Source organism: Nomascus leucogenys, chromosome 12 (assembly GCF_006542625.1).
Source record: "Nomascus leucogenys isolate Asia chromosome 12, Asia_NLE_v1, whole genome shotgun sequence".
Lineage (NCBI taxonomy): Eukaryota > Metazoa > Chordata > Mammalia > Primates > Hylobatidae > Nomascus > Nomascus leucogenys.
In genome coordinates, this window is record NC_044392.1 from 11257168 (window position 1) to 11279159 (window position 21992).

A 21992-nucleotide genomic window follows, 5' to 3' on the forward strand; every position below is an offset into this window, starting at 1 on the left:
GGCTGAGGAGCATCACTTGTACCCGGGAGGCAGAGGTTGCAGTGAGCCGAGATCGTACCACTACACTCCAGCCTGGGTGATGGAGCAAGACTCTGTCTCAAAAAAAATAGATAGAGACAGAGATATAGATATGTGAGGTTTTGTTCCTGTCACAGTATTGTTAGTTGCCTTAGAGTTTCAACTACATAACTGCTTTATAGACTCTGTGAGCTTTGTACTTTTATGACAGTAAGTACTGTCCTTTCGTTAACATGTTTAGAACTTCTTTCAGCATTTCTTATATGAAATATAGTGATGATGAATTCCCTTCACATTTGTTTGTCTGGGAAAGACTTTATTTCTCCTTCATTTACAAAGCTTATGTTTTGGCAGGATATAAAATTCTTGGCCAGTGGTTGTGCATGGTGGCTCACACCTGTAATCCCAGTATGTTGAGAGGCCAAGGCGGGCGGATCGCTTGAGCTCAGGAGTTTAAGACCAGTTTGGGCAACATGGCAAAACCTTGTCTCTACAAAAAATACAAGAAAATTAGCCGGGCATGGTGGCATGTGCTTGTAGTCCCAGCTACTTGGGAGGCTGAGCAAGAGGATCACCTGAGCCTGGGAGGTAAAGGCTGTGGTGAGCTGTGATGACACCACTGTACTCCAGGTCTGGGCAGTAGACTGAGACCCTGTCCAAAAAACAAACAAAATAAATTCTTGGCTGGTAATTTTTTCTTTAAGGCTGCTAAAAACAGGCCCCCAATCTCTTCCAGCTGGCCTGTAGGGTTCCTGCTGAGAAGTTTGGTGTTAGTTTGATGGGATTTCCTTTATAGGTAATCCCTTCTCTCTTGCTACTCTTAGAATTTTTTCCTTCACACTAACTTTGAACAGTCTGATGACTATATGCTTAGATGAGGTTCTTCTTGCAATTTATCTTTCAGGAGTTCTCTGAGCTTGTTTCTGGATGTCTATATCTCTTCCCAGACTAGGGAAGTTTTCCCTAATTACTTCCTAAAATAGCTTTTCTACACTTTTTACTTTTTCTTCTCTACGATATCTATAACCTGTAAGTTTGGATGCTTTATACAATCCCATATTTCTCCAAGACTTTTTCACTTTTTTTTTCTTTTGAGATGGAGTTTCACTCTGTCACCCAGTCTGGAATACAGTGGTACCATCTTGGATCGCCACAACCTCCACCTCCTGGAATCAAGCGATTCTCCTGCCTCAGCCTCCCAAGCAGCTGCAATCACAGTCACACGTCACGACGCCCTGCTAATTTTTTTTGTATTTTTAGTAGAGATGGGGTTTTCACCATGTTGGCCAGGCTGGTCTTGAACTCCTGACCCTCAAGTAATCCACCCTCCTTGGCCTCCCAAAGTGTTGGGATTACAGGCATGAGGTACCACACCTGGCCTTTGTTCCTTTTTTATGTTCATCTGACTGGGTTAATTCAAAAGACCTGTCTTCCAGCTCTGAAATTCTTTCTTCTACTTTCTCTAGACTAGTATTAAAGCTTTCAACTATATTTTGTAATTCTTTCGATGAATTTTTCATTTCCAAAAGATGTTTGGGTTTATTTTTAGTGATATCTCCTTTCATATCCCAAACTGTTTTTCTGATGTGTGTGCGTTTTCAACTTTCTCTTGGATCTCACTGAGCTTCTTTAAAACCAACATTCTGAATTCTTTATCTTGTATTTCAAAGATTTTAATTTTGGTTAGGATCCATTGCTGAAGAGTTAGTGTGATCCTTCTGGAGCACTGTAACACACTTTTTTCATAGTTTCAGAGTTGTTCCTCTGGTTGCTTCTCATCTAGATAAGCCGTCTCTCCTTATTTTTTGAATTTGCTTTGATTTGGTTGTGATTTTTCTCCCCTTCAGGAGGTGTCTATAATATATGCTGCGTAGGGTCTTTTGGCTTTAGTTCTGGGTGCTTTCAGTGGCAAAGAGTCTGTATTAAGTTCCTTGATTGTAGATAGCCTTTGAATGGTAGTTTTCCCAAATGCTGGTTGTATTAGTGATGTACTGGGCACGTGAGCAGGCTTACTGCATCTTGTGGGGCCAGGGTGGTGGAGGTCTCAGGAAGTTTATCTAGATCCCTAGTGCTGCACACTTGTGTCAGCAGATTTTCTACTGTGTCATGCAATTAAACTTCCAGGTCAGTTGGTGGCACTCACAAGTAAGAGCCAGCTGAAGCCATTGTAGATGAGTATAAATGTGATCCTTGTTTACAGAGAAGCTCTCTGTTGCCTCAGGCAATGGGGCTGATCTGCAGAATGCACAGTTGTCTGAGCTCCCCGCCCAGCCCTGGAGCAGGAGACCAAGACAGGTGGGTCCAGACCAGGCAGGCCCACCTACAGGTCTCCCAATAGCAGGGCACAAGCACCAGGTATGGGGGGCAGGGGAGAGTTGGGGTCCAATGGGCAACCACCAGTTACCCAGAGGTATGCCTAGGCATGGAGTTGGGAAATCTCCACTGCCCCAAGTTCTCTGTATGGCGAATACAGCCTAAACCCTAATCTAGAAAAGTGGGTGCTCCAAATGCCTAAAGATACATCTCTGCACTGAGTGCCACTGAACCATAAAGCTTGCCTATGATAAGCTTATTATATCAAATCATACAATTTTATTTTTCAGTCGTATTTTTTTGCTCTATACATGCAGTTAGTAGGCATGTATTTTATATTTAACTCATTAGTATATTCAGTGATGCTTTTTATTCCCTATTACCTCTGATATATGATTCCCCCTCATAAAAACTCACAATTTCTCCACCTCCCTGAAATAAAAAAAACCTGCTGTCTTTTGCTAACAAAAAAGCAAAATATTTTATCAATTTTAAACAATATTATTTTTTTCAATATTAGTATTCCAAAATTAAAGTGCTGGTTTTCTATTACCTTTTTCCACAGTCTCCTGCACTGACATTTCTCTTTACTTATTTTTTATAGTACCTTCAATTAAGAAGAATATTGTTTGGCAGCCTTCATTTAAGAAAAAAGCCTGAAATTACAATAAATACTTATAGCCAAGAGGCAGTAGAGTTAAATGATTAAAGCATGGGCGCTGGATAAGGACCTATGTATGAATCCCAGCTCTATCCCTAATTATCTATATATCTTTGAGTTACTTAACTTTACCTCAGTTTCCTCACTTGTGAAGTAAGGATGATAATGGTACTGACCTCACAGAATTGTTGGGGGAACTTAACAAACTTAAGTGCTTAAATAATGCCTGGTCTAATAGTAAGAAGAGAGAGATGTGAACCTGTATCTACATTATCTTAAGTCTATATACCACAGCTGTTTTATCAATACCAGTATGCTTCTAGAAATGAGGCAGCAAGAAGGCTTGAAATAAATCTGCCTTCTTCTGGTAGTTCTAAACAGCAGGGTCATCAATTTCAAGAGGAGGGAAATGGGGAAACAGATGAACAGGAAATTCATCTGGGGCACTCAAATATTTCTATGTGTTCCCTGGCATACCCTAAGTAGACAAATTAGATCAATAATAAAAGGCATCTTTAAGGAAGAAGCATTAACAAAAATGAGTGATAAAAAGGGATAAATACAGAAAAACGTAAGCGGAAGTGATCTCAAGTAGAAGGCATTAAATATCACCAGAAACTACTACAAGTACTACTGTGTCCCAAGCTGTATACATGTGAGAATCATAAAATAAATCCTCTAATAAATGTTAGGTAATTCAGAAATGCAGAAAGGGTTCCATTTCAACAAGCCCTAAGAAACAGCAAACCTATTTTGCTTTGACTGAACCAAATTAACGGAAGTCCTAGCTCAAGTAATCAGACAAGAGAAAAAAATAAAGGGCACACAAATTAGAAAGGAAGAGGTCAAATTATCCTTGTTTACAGATGATACAATCTTATATTTGGAAAAACCTAAAGACTTCACCAAAAAAACTACTAGAACTGACAGTTGCAGGAGACAAAAATCAACATACAAAAACCAGAGTTTCTATATGCCAAGAGTGAACAATCCAAAAAAGAAATCAAGAAAGTAATCTCATTTACAATAGGTACAAATAAAATAAAATACCTAGAAATTAACCAAAGAAGTGAAAGACCTCCATAATGAAAACCATCAATTATTTATGAAAAAAGCTGACGAAGACACCAAGAAAAGGAAAGATAGCCCACGTTCATGGATTAGAAGAATATTGTTAAAGTGTACATACTACACAAAGCAAACTAAAGATTCAATGCAATCCCTATCAAAATACCAATGACATTCTTCACAGACATAGAAAAAAAAATCCTAAAATTTATATGAAACCACCAAAGACTCAGAATACCCAAAGCTATCCTGAGCAAAAAGAACAAAACTGTGGGAATCACATTACCTGACTTCAAGTTATACTACAGAGCTATAGTAACCAAAACAGTATGGTACTGGCATAAAAACAGACATACCAATAGAACAGGATAGAGAACCCAGAAACAAATATCTTTATCTACAGTGAACTCATTTTTGTCAAAGGTTCCAAGAGCATACAATGGAAAGGACGGTCTCTTCAACAAGGTGCTGGGAAAACTGGATACCCATATGCAGAAGAATGACATTAGACCCCTATTCCTTGACATATACAAAAATCAAACCAAAATGGATTAAAGCCTTAAATCTAAGACCTCAAACTAAACTACTAAAAGAAAACATTGAGGAAACTCTCCAGGATGTTGGAGTGTGCAAAGATTACTTGAGTTACACCCCACAAGCACAGGCAACCAAAGCAAAAATAGACAAATGGGATCACATCAAGTTAAAAAGCTTCTGCACAGCAAAGGAAACAATCAACAAAGTTAAGAGACAAGCCACAAAATGGCTGAAAATATCTGCAAACTACCCATTCGACAAAGGATAAATAACCAGAATATATAAGGAGCTCAAATAACTGTATAGGAGAAAATTTAATAATCTGATTTTTAAAATGGGCAAAAGATCTAAATAGGCACTTCTCAAAAGACATACAAATGGCAAACAGGTGTATGAAAAGGTGCTCAATGTCACTGATCATCAGAGAAATGCAAATCGAAACTATAGTAACATGTCACCTTACCCCAGATAAAATGGCTTTTATCTAAAAGACAGGCAATAACAAATGCTGGAGAGGATGTGGAGAAAAGGGAACACTGGATTTTGTACACTGTTGGTGGGAATGTATATTAGTACAACCACTACAGTGAACAGTTTGGAAGTTCCTCAAAAAAACTAAAAGTAGAGCTACCATAAGATCCAACAATCCCACTGCTGGGTATATACCCAAAAGAAGGCAAATCAGTATATTAAAGAGATACCTGCATTCCCATATTGTTTGCAATACTGTTCACAATAGCCAAGATTTGGAAGCATCCTAAGTGTCCATCAACAGACGAACAGATAAAATGTGGTACATATATACACGAGATCCTGTCATTTTCAACATGGATGGAACTGAGGGCCATTATGCTAAGTGAAATAAGCCAGGCACAAAAATACAAACTGCATGTCCTCACTTATTTGTGAGAGCTAAAAATGAAAACAACTCGGAGATAGAAAGTAGAAGGATGGTTACCAGAGGCTGGGAAGGGTAAGCGGGGTATCAGGCAGCGTGAGAATGGTTAATGGGTACAAAAAAATAAAAGGAGTGACTAAGACATTGTGTTTGATAGCACAACAGGGTGACTATGGTCAGTAATAATTTAATTGTACATTTTTAAATAACTAAAAGAGTATAATTGGATTCTTTGTAATACAAAAGATAAACATTTGAGGTGATGAATTTAACCCACTTACGGATGTGATTATGCACTGCATGCCTGTATCAAAATATCTCCTGTACCCCATAAATATACATTTTACCCACAAAAATTAAAAATTGAAACAAAAGGAAGTTACAAAAAAGTCTATTGTTACAATATGTAAAAGAAGTATGTCATATGAGATACATACATATTCACTTGTCTACATAAAGCAAATAATCAAGGAAAGCCTTTGCTTTTTCAGTAAGCTGTTGCTCTTACTGAATCTGTACTTGGAAATAAAATACAGGTACATCTGAGGATTCAAATCCATCTTATCCAAACTCAGGAAACTCCGGAAACCGATTTTGCTAAACTTTTAAGATTCTACTGTTTAACAGAAATTATATCCATCACTCTCTGAACTTCCTTTTTTGTTTTTTTTTTGGAGACAGAGTCTCACTCTGTCGCCCAGGCTGGAGTGCAGTGGCACAATCTCAGCTCACTGCAACCTCCACCTCCTGGGTTCAGGTGATTCTCCTGCCTCAGCCTCCCAAGTAGCTGGGACTACAGGTGAGCGCCACCACACCTGGCTAATTTTTTGTATTTTTAGTCGAGACGGGGTTTCACCATATTGGCCAGGCTGGTCTTGAACTCCTGACCTCGTGATCCACCCACCTTGGCCTCCCAAAGTGCTGGGATTACAGGCATGAGACACGGTGCCTGGTCCCACTCTCTGAACTCTTACTCTTGCTATCCAAAACTCAGGAATTGAACAGATGTGAATGGCCTGCTATCCCTCACTACCCAGACTCTTATCACCCAAACTCAGGATATAAATACAATAGATTCAGATTGCAAATACTTGTGAATCTTAACATAAATTTTTAATATAACTTCACAGTGTTTAAAAAACTTTTGAGGATTTTTTAAGTAATATGCAGTACTCTACTAAATCTCATAAATACTAGCTGCAAAACATCTTAGAAAATACCTTCTTGTACCCTATTTCTCAGCAGTCTGTTAGAACAAGGATGGCAGCTATTAAGCTGTTGCCCCTCAGCTCCAAACTGCAGCACCCCTACCCGTATTCTGCTTTGTGGTGCTTGCACTAAGACTCTCTGTGAACCACATTCCTGCTTTGCCAGCTGGCTTCCTATAAAGCTCTCCCAAGAAGAGGCACTAAAGATGGACTGAAAGGCTGGAGGAGGAAGAAAAGACTGTATCTTCCTATCTAATCTTCAGGTTTCGTAAGAGCCATTTCCCCAGCAAAGGCTTCTTCAGCCCTATAGCAGCAGGTCCTTCCAACAGCAACAAGTGAATCCAGCTTGCAGTGTTTCCAACACTTGCAGAACTAGCTTCATCATAAACCACTGAGAGACATCAGCATCAGCCAGCAAGGTCTGGGTCCCAACCTCACAGGACCCCTCTCCCAAGCTCAGATACCAGCATCAATCATGCAGCGGCTTCTCAGAGGTCTAAGTTTCATTTCTTCGGGGACTTTCCTCTAAGTTCCTAATGTTTTCTTGTTCCCTTTGGTCCCTGAGCCCTATGGGCAGTAGCTGCTGCCTGTTATGTCTATCTTCGTGATACTTTAGTTTTGTTTTTATCCTTTATGTTACTTAGTTAACACATTTATATCTAGTTATCAATTCTATTAAAGTATTATCTCTGTTCAAATACTGGTATGGTTTCAGTCTCCCTAGAGAACCCTGAATGATAAAACAGTCTCATGTAGAATATGATGTTGTTACAGTGACTTTTGTTGAAATGCAATTCTACCTATACTAGCAAGTAAAGTAGACCAAAGTGTCAGAGCAATTTGGTTAAAATTACAGAGTATATTTAACTATCACTACAAACTACTTTGCAGCCATTTTTTTAAGGAAAATTTAGAGGGTCTTTTTCTAATACACATATAATACCTACTGGTATAAAAAAGGCAAGTTCTGTCTTTCCAAATTTTCTACAATAAATATGTACTACTTTTTAATCATAAAAATACAGTAAGTCTAATTTTAACAACAATTCTAACAGAGTCAGATTAAACAAGGATCCAATATCATCCACAGAAAACAATACTTGTTTACCTTACCCAAAATATTTAAGGAGACTGGGGGAGAGAGTTTTAATTCACTTACTAACTACCGTCTTCTAACCAACAAATTTTTTATACTTTCCTTCTATTCACTACCTTCACTTATACATAAACTGTCCACTCCCACTCATACCTGTGCCTACAAACTCCCACCTGCCTAACCATTTTCTGATTCCCAGCCATATGTCCAGTTCTTCTCCACCAACTCATTTGCTTCCTGTCTTGAGGTTAGCCACTTTCTAGATATACAGATCATATATACAAGGTAGTATATACAAGACAGAGAAGGCAAACATGCAGTGTTTGTCAGTAGTTTTGAATTAAAGAGTTCTGGCTCTACTCCTATTGGGTAGTGTAGTTTGCAGGGGCCATTTCTGGTTTGGGGAAGACTCTATGGGAAAGTAGACTAAAATTTATTGTGGTTATTAAGTAATCCAGTTTTTCTTCCCTTCGTCTCAAAACAATACTGGCTTCCGCTAAGAAAAATCGGTGACAGACAATGGTCTTCTACACATACATCTAAGAATGAGAATCCTCTGTTTCAGAGGTGGACCACACAGAATATTAGAGAAATGAAAGACATATATAAGGACACTATATATCATGACTCCGAATGCCATAGGGCTTCTCAGTTTATAAATTAAATGCTAGATACCATGATTAAATATCATGACTCAGATGCCATAGGGCTTCTCAGTTTATAAATTAAATGCTAGATATATAGCTATATCCCAAAAAATTCTGATTCTAGAATATTGTGCAGAGGAATTCCAACACAATGAGTAAATTATAACATAACTTATGTTACCTCTTCTCTTTCATCAAACAAAAGTTACACACATATTATTCCTAATCCAATGTCATATAAAGGCTTAACCTAAAGATATAGTATTCACATAAAGAGATTTAAAATTTCAGTCAATTACCTTAATATATGAGTGTTTCAGCACTTTCCACAACTAAAATATCTTAAGGAAGTCTAATCGGTAGAAAGTGGACACTAAAGAAATAACAACAGTCGTTTTACAAAAAAAAAAAAAAAAAAATGCTTTTCTACTGAGAAATAGGATAGTCAGCCTTGACTTGTGAAAAGTCAAGTACATAAAAACTGCAAACGTAACTTCATTGTTCATTCTGTGTGTGTGTGGCATTCTGGAAAATCAGGATTTCTCTCAAGCCTAAGGATTCCTTGACTTTCCAATCATGGCTCTGGCAATTTTGTATCTGTCCTCTCTCTCCTTCTGCCCTCCAAAGCTGGGCAATTATAACTCTTCATCATCTAGGCTGCTCCAACCACATTGACCTCCTCCATTCCTCCTCAAACATACAAGGCAACCTCCTGCTTTGGACCTTCCTGCACTCCCTCTGTGCCTAAAGAATGCTCGACTACCACTTATCCAATATATGGCTCCCTCCACCATACTTTAAGATCTTCATTCAAATATCCTCTTTTTCAGTGACGCCTTCCCTTAGGACTGGCCTGTCTAAAAACACATACTCCTATTATTTCCTATTCCCCTTCTCTATTTTTCTCCTTAGCCCTTATCATATCACTAATAGATACTTATACTATTTTGTTTATTAATTGTCCCTCCACCAAAATATGAATTCCATGATTATAGGATTTTTACATGTTATGCTCATTGCTATGCCCCAACATTTAGAATAGTATCTGACAACAGTAGATGCTCAGTATGCTAGATGAATAAATGATATGGTTGACTGCACCACCACATGTAACTAGCAGGTCCTGCCATCAACACTTCATATTCTAAGATTTCAATTAGCAGATTAGGTTTAGATTATTTTTCACTCTGGGAACCACGACAATCCCTCAGGGGCCACTGTGAAGGTAGAACACATGGAAGCTTACGCCAGCAAAAAAAGTCATACATTTATCTGCTTTACTAATTTGACTTCGCATATGAATTGATTGGCAAAACTGATCTGGTGACTTCAAAAATCTGAAACCACTGGGTTGTACACAACAAAACAGTGCCTACTTTTTTACATTTCTCACGTTTTATTGTAAATGAGAGAAATCTAGATATTATGTTTTTACCATCCCTTAGAAAGAAATTAAAATTAGTATCTTCAGTCTTATTTAATAATCTGCTACAAAGGCAACCAAATTTACTATGTTCTAATTAAATTGAGTAGAAAGCAGGTTTAGGTTTTTTTTTTTTTGAGATGGAGTTTCGCTCGTCGCCCAGGCTGGAGTGCAATGGCAGATCTCGGCTTACTGCAACCTCCACCTCCCGGGTTCAAGTGATTCTCCTATCTCAGCCTCCCAAGTAGCTGGGATTACAGGCACGCGCAAACATGCCCAGCTAATTTTTGTATTTTTAGTAGAGATGGGGTTTCACCATGTTGGCCAGAATGGTCTCAACTTCTTGATCTCGTGATCCACCCGCCTAGGCCTCCCAAAGTGCTGGCATTACAGACATGAGCCACCGCACCTGGGCTTTTTTTTTTTTTTTTTAAGGACAGAGTCTCGCTCTGTCCCCCAGGCTGGAGTGCAGTGGCACAATCTCAGCTGACTGCAACCTCCGCCTACCAGGTTCAAGCGATTGTCCTGCCTCAGCCTTCTGAGCAGCTGGCATTACAGGTGTGAGCCACCACACCTGGCTAATCACTTTGTATTTTTAATAGAGACAGGGTTTCGCCATGTTGGCCAGGCTGGTCTCAAACTCCTGACCTCAGGTATCCACCCGCCTCGGCCTCCGAAAATGCTGGGAGTACAGATGTGAGCCACCGTGCCCGGCCCAGATTAGTCTTTTTAAAAGAAACACAAAGAAGTGTTAATTATGTTGTTTCATTTACAAATTACCACCACACTATACTCAGTTCACTAAATGAAGATTAAAAGCATATCCAAATCCCATTACCACAAAAATTTCAGTAAGCAGAAATATCATTCCATTCCGCCAAATTGCACTACTTGACAAAACAAACTACAATATTTTATTCTGAACCTCACCTTGAAATTCATTGTAATATGAGGTGACCAGTCTAACTTTTAAAATGTTACATGTTCTAATAAAGAAAAAAAAAAAGAGCACTCACCTTAATGAAGTTACAGATGGACAAGCCTGTCCATACAAACCCATCTGGCCACAAAGAGAATCTGAAAAGTAAAGAAGAGTTAGTTATCAGATACTGCAAAGTAAATTAAACCGTAAGTCTCACTTTAGATTTAATTTAAAACACTCTGAAAACAGAAGTAGAATGCTAAAAGAATCACCCCATCAACACAAACTTACATGAAAGAAAAATGCTACTGAGTCATAAGAGGGATTACACTAAGACAGACAGACATATCAGGAAGCAGACAGACATATCAGGAAGCACAACAGAAACAGATACACTATAACTGTAACATCTAAAGAAGCTGAGATTTCATAAGATGTAACAAATGATTATGGCTATGTCATAAAGAGTGTCCAAACTGTTTTAGTAGAGTCCTAGGGATTCTAGAGAGGTGCCCAAAAGCTACCACAGAGTTAAGCATGCAAGGTTCCAACCCCCAAGTAAGTGCCCCACCAAATCTATTCTTCCATCAAAATAGTGCTACCTTTATTGGTTTTAAATATTGGACTTCACAAAGACTTCATCTAAGAAACAGTTCCATTGCTTTAAAAAAAAAAAGTAGTAGTAGTAGTAGTAGTAGTAAAGAGCAGCACTGAAACAGAAAGAGCTTTGAATTCAAATTCTAGGTTTTAGGTTCAAATTCTAACTGTGGCACTATTGACACCTTAAAGGATTTATATAACTTCAATGAACCTCAGTTTCTTCATCTGTAACGTGGGGCTAATACCACCTACATAACTTTATTCAGAGGGGATTAAACTGCAAGCTTGTTGTTAGAATTAAATAAATCAACAAATGTAAAAGTGTCTATCAGTACTACTATGGAGCACATGGGAGCGTATCAATATTTTCATTAGGCAGAACGATGATTCACAAATGCCTAATGGTAACACATAAATGGGATAAGGTAAAATGGGTTTAAGTGTATACATATGCATACACTGCACAAGTGGCGGAAACTGTGAGCAACTGAAGAGAGCATGTTCAGTCTGAAGGGATCAGGGCTATTCCCAGTTCTAGTCAATTGTTGCTAGGCAGGAGTATTATAGACCAGCATTTTAAGAACTTCCAATTTTTCAAGAGAAACAAAAAAATCCAAAATTTTACCTGCAGTCTCTTGATTTTTTATTTTAACTTTTTAAAAAAATACAGATGGGGTCTCGCTATGTTGGCCAGGCTGATCTTGAACTCCTGGGCTCAAGTGATCCTCCTTCCTCGGCCTCCCAAAGTGCTGAGCTTACAGGTATAAGCCACTGCACCTGGCCCTGATTTTCATTTCCTAAACACTACGTGGGTCAAACAGAAACTGGATTTTGCTGCAAGTTTGTAACCTTTGGTTTAGAAGGTGATTGAAGTCCCTGCATCTAATAATTATCCCTGCATACACTGAAGAGAGAGACAGATAGACACTTCTATTTCTGTCAGAATGACAGGATGGAAGGCTCGATCTCGTAACCACTGAAAATAACTAAAATGCTGAGTAAAATATCTTAAAATCTTTACATATAAATCAAAAACTTGACAGAAAATGAGGTATGATGAGAATCCAAAAACTAGGTGAAACAGTGGAAACTACAAAGGTATGCAGAGTACTGATAACAGCTTTCCTTCACCTTTAGGGCATTATGCCAAGCACTATGAATTCTGGCTTGCAATTCCAAGACCTTGTGGGACCCAATGTACAAGATGCAACAACATTCAGATCTTAACCAAGAGAACTGCCAGGAAAACTGCTTTTTTAACCTTAGCACTTCGGGCTGGTGAGGGGATCCAGGACTATGACAGCAGCAATGTTCAGTTCTTAACCAAGAAAATTGCCAGGAAAACTACTTTTTTAACCTCAGCACTTAGTGCTGGGAGGGGATCAGGGGCTGTGACAGCACTGCAAGGGTGTCTTCCCTGATATTTCACAACCACAAGCTGATCTTTCCCTAGATCATGGTTTTAAAAGCTTCATACCACCGGCCGGGCGCAGTGGCTCATGCCTGTAATCCCAGCACTTTGGGAGGCCGAGGCGGCCAGATCACCTGAGGTCAGGAGTTTCAGACCAGCCTGACCAATATGATGAAACCCCGTCTCTACTAAAAATACAAAAAATTTAGCTGGGCATGGTGGCATGTGCCTGTAATCCCAGCTACTTGGGAGGCTGAGACAGGAGAATCGCTTAAACCTGGGAGGCAGAGGTTGCAGTGAGCCAAGACCGCACCACTGCACTCCAGCCTAAGCAATAAGAGCAAAATTCCATCTCAAAAAAAAAAAAGCTTCATACCTAGAATTTTGTTTAGGGTAGCACTAGGATGGTTGTATCCCCCACCCAATCTTGATAGAAGCAAATTTACCTTCTCTCTGGAGGAAATCACCTTTGATCTAAGCCTGGAAAAATGCCCACAGGTAAGATCTCAAAATAAATGTATTCATAATTAAAAATCACAAAACCCAGAAGGAAATCAGATGCTCACAGCAAAATACAGCAGAAACATCAGTTAGCACAATAAAACCACAAGGAATGCAGATATAAAAGTTACTAGACATCCTTGGGACCAGGGTCCGGCGTGGACTGCCCCTCGTCCTGGGAATGGGGTGTGGCTGAAAAGGCAGCCATCCCCTTGCCTGTCGCGGAACACACTGTTGTGGGGAACCTGGCGCTAAACCACTCACAGACGACCTGCTTCTGGGTCATGGTTTCATACACAGCAGAGCAGCTTTCTTTATTTAAAAAAAAAAAAAAAATTACTAGACATCCTTCTCTACTGTTTTATGTGTGATTTACCTAGTCTTGTATTTTAATTGCCTGTAGGTAGATAGATCTCAAATCTTCATCTCTAGCAGAGATCAATCTCCTGGTCTCCAAACAAATATCTAACATTCCCCCCTGGAAATCCCATATTTACCATGTTTAAAACTGAATTCATCATCTTCTCTTAATATACTTCCTTCCTGGATAAAATGGCACAGCCTTTTCATCTAAGAATGGCTTTCAGGTTTCTAGCTTAACTCTTACTCTTTGTTAGAGCAGACTAATTTTTTTCCAACTCTTAGTCTCTATGAGGAATTACTTCAGTAAACACTCCTGGCCTCTTAGCCCATTCCTCTCCAAAGAGGTAAATTGGTTAGTACATAGAGCTAACTTAACAAAAGAACTGAGTACCAGGGACTCAGACTCTTTATTTTTTTGAGACGGAGTTTTCACTCTTGCTGCCCAGGCTGGAGGGCAATGGCGCCAACTCGGCTCACTGCAACCTCCGCCTCTTGGGTTCAAGCAATTCTCCCGTCTCAGCCTCTCAAGTAGATGGGATTACAGACATGCACCACCATGTCTGGCTACTTTTTTGTATTTAGTAGACGGGGTTTCATCATGTTGGTCAGGCTGGTCTTGAATTGCTGACCTCAGGTGATCCACCTACCTCGGTTAAGATCCCAAAGTGCTGGGATTACAGGCGTGAGCCACCACGCCCAGCCCTCAGTCTCTCTTTTCACTCTCCATCCAGGATTCTACAAGGCAAAGATCTGAGTGTGTCCGCTCTGCTGACCCAAACATCCTCTAGGGTGCACTGTCCCATTGACAGATGGGGATGAGGTGCTGCAGAAAGTTAGCCAACTCATTTGGCTCTTAAACCTAAGTCACGTTCTACAATATAGGTTTTATCAAAAACAAAGGCAACTCCTTTGAAAGTTAAACACAGAGTTACCATAAAACCCAGCAATTATAAGCATATACATCTCCAAGAGAATTTAAATGTTCCTAGAAAAACATGCACACAAATGATCATTTGCACACAAATGGGCAGCACTACTTATAAAGCCAAAAAGTGAAAATAACCCAAATGTTTGTCAACTAATTAACAGATAAACAAAATATGGTTTATCTAAGTAATAGCCATATAATATACAATGCAACTTTATGCAGCCATAAAAAGGAATGAAGTACTTTTACATGCTACAACATAGATGAACCTTGAAAGCCTTATGCTAAGTGAAAAAGACACAAAAGACCACACGCTGTATGATTCCATTTATACGAAATGTCCAGAATAGGCAAATCTACAGAAATGAAAAGTAGATTGGTGGTTGCCAGGAGATGGGGGAAGAGAGGAAGATTGCAGATGGGAAGTGACTGCTAGGAGGTTTCTTTTCAGAGTGATGAAAATGGCCTAACTGATAGTGGTGCACAACTTTGTGAATACATTAAAAACTACTGAATTGTACACTTTAAAATGGGGAACTTCACAGTATGTGATTTTTACCTGAATAAAAAGCTAATTTTTTTAAAGGTACTGTCTTGCTTCTTCATCTGTAGGTTCTTATTTCTCAGTCAGTTCGAAACTCAGGAAAGGGAAAATGGTCTCATATACTAAATCGTCCAAACATCAACACCCTTAGTATCTCCAATAAGTTACCATTTACTACCAAATTCTAACTTCTAGTTATCTTTCCAATCTGCTCTAGCTTCATTGCCTTAGTTCCAGTGTTATTCATTTTTCCTCTAGATTACTGTCCGTAAATGACGTCCTGAACCCTAGGCTTGTTGACTGAAAGAACAAACATATACCAGTCTTCTCCCTACCCAGGCAACTGAACAGCAACAGGGAAATCTCACAAAAGAAGGCTAAGGTTCACACTGAACTCAGGAAATTTCAAAGTCCTCCAAGTCACAAACAAATCTCTGTGGCATCAACTATAGTTGAACAACTATATTAACTCGTTCAGTTACATCCATAATTTATTTACATGGTTTTATTTGGTGCCAACAGCATAAATCTCCAAATCTTTTGAAAACTAATATTTATCAAGAAACAGCAGAATGACACAACCAGAATATGAGTACTAAAAGCCAGGCATTAGCTAATGAGTATGCTGCAATACAAGCTATTTACTGTATTACATTCCATTACCAACAGAGAAGCATGGAATTTCCTTTAACATAAGCAGTATTCAAGTGTACATTAAACTGAGTTACAAACTATCCACATTTAGGAAGCAGCCATCACAACACACTAACAGTTGTATAATAACATTATTTGGGAGCATGGAGTGAAATAGAACTAAGTATTTTGAAAAAGCTCTGAATAAGTTCTTTTTGTTTTTAAGAGACAGTCTTGCGTTGTTGCCCAGGCCGGAGTACAGTGGCCAGATGATAGCTCACTGCAGCCTCGAACTTCTGAGCTCAAGCAATCCTCTTGCCTCAGCCTCCCTAGTATCTGGGACCACAGGTGCACACCAATGCACTGGGCTTTTTTTTTTTTTTTTTTTTTTTGTAGAAACAAGGTTTTGCTGTGTTGTCCAAGCTGATGTCAAACTCCTGGCCTCAAATGATCCTCTCGCCTCAGCCTCCCAAAGCACTGGGATTACAGGCATGAGTCATCACACCCAGCCCGAAATATTTATGAGCTCTCTCCCCTCTCCCACCTACACAGAAATGTTAACGTTTTATAATTTACAAAAAACTTACTACCATTCATGACCTTGCAGCTGAAGACTCAAGACTGGAATCCCAACTATTGACAGTTCCTGTGTGACCTTGGATATGTTAACTTCCCTAAGGCTTAATTTCCTCCTTCATAAGAAAGGAAAAATGCAGTAAATGCCTCAATTACTACGACAGTAGTTTGAGTGAAAGCATTAGTGAAACACCAGACAAAGGTAAGAATTAAAAATTTGTTAAAACTATTACACTTAGGAATGGAAAACCAAACGTCATATGTTCTCATAAGTGGGAGCTAAGCTATGAGGATGCAAAGGCATAAGAATGATACAACGGACTTTGGGGACTCAGGGGAAAGGGTGGGAGTGGGGTGAAGGATAAAAGACTACATACTGGGTACAGTGTACACTGCTCGGGTGATGGGTGCGCCAAAATCTCAGAAATCACCACTAAAGAACTTATTCATGTAACTAAGCACCACTTGTTCCGCAAAAAGCTACTGAAATAAAAAAATTAAAAATTCATTATTTATTTTATTAAAAAAACTGTCACAGCTCTAGAGGTCAAGAAACTATTCCTTTTTTTACTTCTGAATTCAGCCATATCTTTCCAAAAGACTTGAAAGTATAACATCCACTAACATCCATGAAGAAACAACCCCTTTGATTCAAGAAACTTGACTGAACATTGCAGATTATTATACCATTAGTAACAGGTAATCATTAAAGCAGTCGCAAAAATAACCTGTATCCTAATCAACCCAAATAGAAGAAATGTGCCAGGGGAAAGCGTAAAGGGAAAGAATCCTGATGGGTGAGAAGCAATCAGCTGTTCATCCCAGCCACTCTAGCTAAACCTGAAGGCAGTGGTGCAGCTTGAGCTAAGAAGTCATCTGCTTTCAGAGAACAATTAAAATCATGAGCATCTGTAATTCACCACAGAGTATCAGAAGAGAGGCCACATAGATAATTAAGAGAAACCATAAAAAAAAAAAAAAAACTTGAGGAAGTTGGAATGCAGATAGCAGCAAGTGATTTAAGAGGGAGAAAGGCAATAGTGTTCAGTGTACATCAAGAAGGATAAAAATTGAAAAGAGAATACTGGCTTTTAATAGAAGATAATAATACTACAGTGGGTGAGTTTTGTGGAATAGTGAAGGCAAAAATTAGCATGGATAGGGGTTAAGAATCAGGAGTGAAAGAAAAAAGTTTAGCTACAAGTTGTATTAAATAAAATTAAGTAGAAAGTGTAAGAACAGAAGGTATAGATTAAGAATTCAGGAAAGGTAAAGAATGTTAGAACTTTCATCACATTATCTCTATTACCCTATTTTATTCTTCATAAATAGAAATAGAAAACAGAAAAGCTCGTCACCATCTGATATGATTTTTATTTCTCCCCCATCAGAATGTGAGCTCCATGTTTCATTCTGTTATATTCCCAAAACCTAGTATAAAGCCAGCACTCATTTATTCAGTGAATGAATAAATCAGATTCTTCAAAAATTAGGGGGAAAAAAGAAACTTAAAATGAGATCTGACAACTCACCAGGTCTTTACTTAATAGTCTTTTGTATCCATCACTTTACCTCTAAGCAATTTAGGACTAGTCTGCAGCTAGAAGACCAAGTTAGGTATCCAGAATATACAAACAACTCTTACAACTCAATAACCAAAAGACTAATAATCCAATTTAATAATGGGCAAGAATCTGAACAGACATTTCTACAAAGAAGATATATGAATGTCCGATAAATACATGAAAAGATGTTCAGCATCATTAATCACTAGGGAAATACAATTTTTCTTTTTTTTTTTTTTTTGGAGACGGAGTTTCGCTCGTCGCCCAGACTGGAGTGCAGTGGAGTGATCTTGGCTCACTGCAACCTCCACCTCCCAGGTTCAAGCGATTCTCCTGCCTCAGCCTCCCAAGTAGCTGGGATTACAGGCATGCGCCACCATGCCTGTCTAATTTTTTTTGTATTTTTGTTAGAGACAGGGTTTCACCATGTTGGTCAAGCTGGTCTCAAACTCCCGACGTCAGGTGATGCGCCCACCTCTGCCTCCCAAAGTGCTGGGATTACAGGTGCGAGCCACTGCACCCAGCCGGGAAATACAAATTAAAACAAGACACCACTTCATACCCACTAACATGGCTATAATCAAAAAGACACAAAATAACAAGTGCTGCAAAGATGTGGAGAAATTCAAACTTTCATGCATTGCTAGTACAAGTGTAAAATAGTGTTGCTACTTTGGGAAAGTTTGGCAGTTCATCAAAAAGTTAGACATAAGAGTTACCATATGACCCAGAAATTCTATACCCAAGAAATGAAAACATATATCCACAGAAAAATCTGTACAAGAATGTTCACAGCAGTATTAAATCATAACAGCAAAAAAATGAAAATAGGCCAGGTGCAGTAGCTCACACCTGTAATCCCAGCACTGTGGGAGGCCGAGGCAGGCAGATCGCTTGAGCCCAGGAATTCAAGACCAGTCTGGGCAACATGGCAAGATCCTATCTCTAAAAAAATACAAAAATTAGCTAGGCACAGTGGCTGGTGCCTGTAGTTCCGGCTACTCAGGAGGCTGAGGTGGAAGGATCAATCGGGCCCAAGAGGTGGAGGCTGCTGTGAGCTGTGATCATGTCACTGCTTTCCAGCTCAGCGACAGAGCAAGACCCTGTTTTCTTTTGTTTTGTTTTGTTCAAAAAGTGGAAATAATCCAAATGCCCATCAACTGATGAATGGACGTGTTATATCCACATAATGGAATACTGTTTGGCAATAAAAAGGAATGAATGTTACAATATGTATAACCTTTAACAACATTATGCTAAGTGAAAGAAACCAGTCATAAAAGATTACATATTGTATGATTCCATTTACATCAAACGTCCAAAATAGGCAAATTCATGTGAGTAATTAGATAGCAGTTTCTCAGGGTTAGCAGTAAGAGAAATAGTAAATGGAGAACAGGGATTGACTGCTATTAGGTATGGAGTTTCTTTTCAAGGGAGGAGAAAAACGTTCTAAAATTAGACTGTAGCAATGGTTGCACAACCCTGTGAATATACTAAAAAACACTGAATTTTACACTTCAACTAGATGAACTGTATGGTATGTGAATTATATCTCAACAAAGCAGTTAGGAAAAAAAATAAGTTCAGAACCACCACACACAAATGTTTTTATTCTGTCACAATCCTGCTTCTTCTCTCACTAGCGCCACAGGATCCACCCCCAAATCCCAAAGCTGGAACAGGAAAGGGAGAGTAAAAGTAACTACCTCACCAGAAAACAACTCTAGAAAAAACAATTACTTACAAACCTGTAACTCCTTGAACCATTCAATAGTTTTCTGGTGGCCTCCACTATTTTCAAACCATATTGTTTATTCACTAAACACGTTTAATGAAGATACATGTACGGCCAATAAAAAAGTTTCATACACCTGAAAAAATTATCAAGGAAACTACTACTATCTACAAATGGACTACTTAGGCTATACCCCTCTCCTCCTAAAACAAGACCAGGGCCAGGAAGAGACTAACAGAAGATGAAAAAAATCAGCTTCAGCCTTTAAAGACTGTTTTAACAGTAGGAAATATACGTAACTGCCTGTTTTCCTCCATACTTTAGGACTAGTGTCAATAAAACAGGTGGTGAGCGTGGGGGAGGGGGGCTTCCTGGCCAAACATCACAGAGCTATAACTTCTTCCAAACCCCAAACCTTACTTCCTGCAATTTATGTAAACAGATCACAGGCCACCCTCTTCAAACTAAATCATAACCCAAGCAAACAGCACAAGATTCTATTTCTGGGTCTGTCATTAACTCACTAGATAATCCTGAGGCTTCAGTCTCTCTACTTTGCTCAAAAACTTAACTACCTAATATCTGGTCCCAAAATCATATCATGTGGTCTAATAAAGAACCCTTTCCCAATTTACACATTTATTTTTACAGAAAATCTAACAAAGGTGTAAGAAATTAGATCACACTGTATGTTTAAATACTGAAATTATATGGTATACGAAATTAGATCACATTATATGTTTAAAGATATATGAAATTAGATATATGAAATTAGAGGTATACGAAATTAGATCACATTATATGTTTAAAGGTATATGAAATTAGATCACATATGTTTAAATCACCTTTATTGAATATACATGAAATATGAAAAACCCAAAAGCTAATCTACTGCAAAAATGTTGAACTCTTACATTTTAAACATTTACAGGTATTCACTAAACAAAGATAGAATAAGTTTTTGGAGGGCTAAAGGCTGTAAGGCTTTAAATTTGAACTCAGTTATATTTAGAAAACCAAGATGCCACTTCTCTGGATCCTGTATCTTTATCTTGGGCATTTGATTCATGTGCTTTGCCTGGTGTAATTCAAAGCAACAGATCCTACCCATATTGCTGAAAAGTCCACTGAACCTAACAGAACTTACTGGCTGTCAGAGGAATAAAATGCTGTACTGAAACTGAAAAGATAAGAAGCTATAAAGTCTCCACTGCCAGAGATGTTTAACAAAATAAAAATCACCTGCCTCATTCCCAAAGCCAGTAAACAAACCACTGCTGACTTTATAATCATTTCTATCCCATTCCTGGAAATCCTGATTTAGGTGAAACTTGGGAAATCTATTAATTAAAAGTTATCTCAAGTGATTCTGATGTAGTCTGATTCTGGAACTACTGGTTTAGGACAAGGGTAGCAGAACGGTTTCCTATCATTTGTCAATAATGCTCAATAGGGAGTGGCTGCCTGAAGTGCTACAATGAGAAAATAATGTCTAAACACAATCAGAAATTAGTAGTCTGCCAAGGACATGGTGATGGGGAATTGGTAACATGAAAATCATTTATCTGTCATCCCTGATTCAGTTAGACCACTGAATGGACTGTTTGTAAGAAGACTTTTGAGGTAAGAAGAGATCCAGGTCTGGATTATTTACTTTTAACTGGCAGAATCTCCAGCTGACTCTAGAAAGGTAGGAAACAGAAGAACAGACCTGATATATGTACCAGAACTCTTCAAAAGTACTTATTAAGCACCCAGTATTATAAAGAAAAAGAAGACAGTATGACTTTTGCTCTCCAGATGTTTATAATCTTGTTGGAGAAATGAAAATTCTACATAACATAAACGTGGGTTTTTTTAATAAAGTAAATAAAAAGATTTTTGTGCCACTTTGGATAACAGTGGGAGCCAGTGGAAGAACTGAGTGATAGGCCAAAAACAGTCAAGTATGAACTGACTTGAAAGAGGAAACCAAATGCGGGTTCCTGATCAGTATATGATTAAAGAGATGTATGAAGAAGATTCCACTGGCATCATTTTCCAGGGAAAAAAAATGGGAGACTTTATTATCAAGGCATGATGCACTGGAGGACAAATAATCCATTTCATGTTGTTTCTGTAAGCATCTGTCCCTACCACTGGAATGCTGGCTCCTAGTGGTCCATGTACATGTCGAATTAACTTGTTATCTCCCATAATGCCTAGCACATGTTCTACACATAATACTCCAAAATGATTGCTGAATTGTCATAAAAGAAGAAAAAATCTAGCAGATATTTCAAAAGGAACAGAATTTGGTACAGATAGAGACGTGATGGGCCAAAGGAGTCAAATTATCCAAA

The 21992-nt window shown here is 38.6% G+C and overlaps 1 protein-coding gene across 7 annotated transcripts in view; it reads right to left on the minus strand.

Moving 5' to 3' along the window:
• The window catches only part of FOXJ3 (forkhead box J3), a 197712-nt gene that overhangs the window by 116755 nt on the left and 58965 nt on the right, over positions 1-21992 (minus strand). For all 7 annotated transcript variants that reach the window (XM_030823612.1, XM_030823610.1, XM_030823611.1 and 4 more), the window contains exon 2: positions 10886-10946. In XM_030823612.1, the coding sequence (XP_030679472.1) occupies positions 10886-10929 (44 nt within the window). In that variant the 5' untranslated portion in view covers positions 10930-10946. The remainder of the gene's footprint in view (positions 1-10885; positions 10947-21992) is intronic.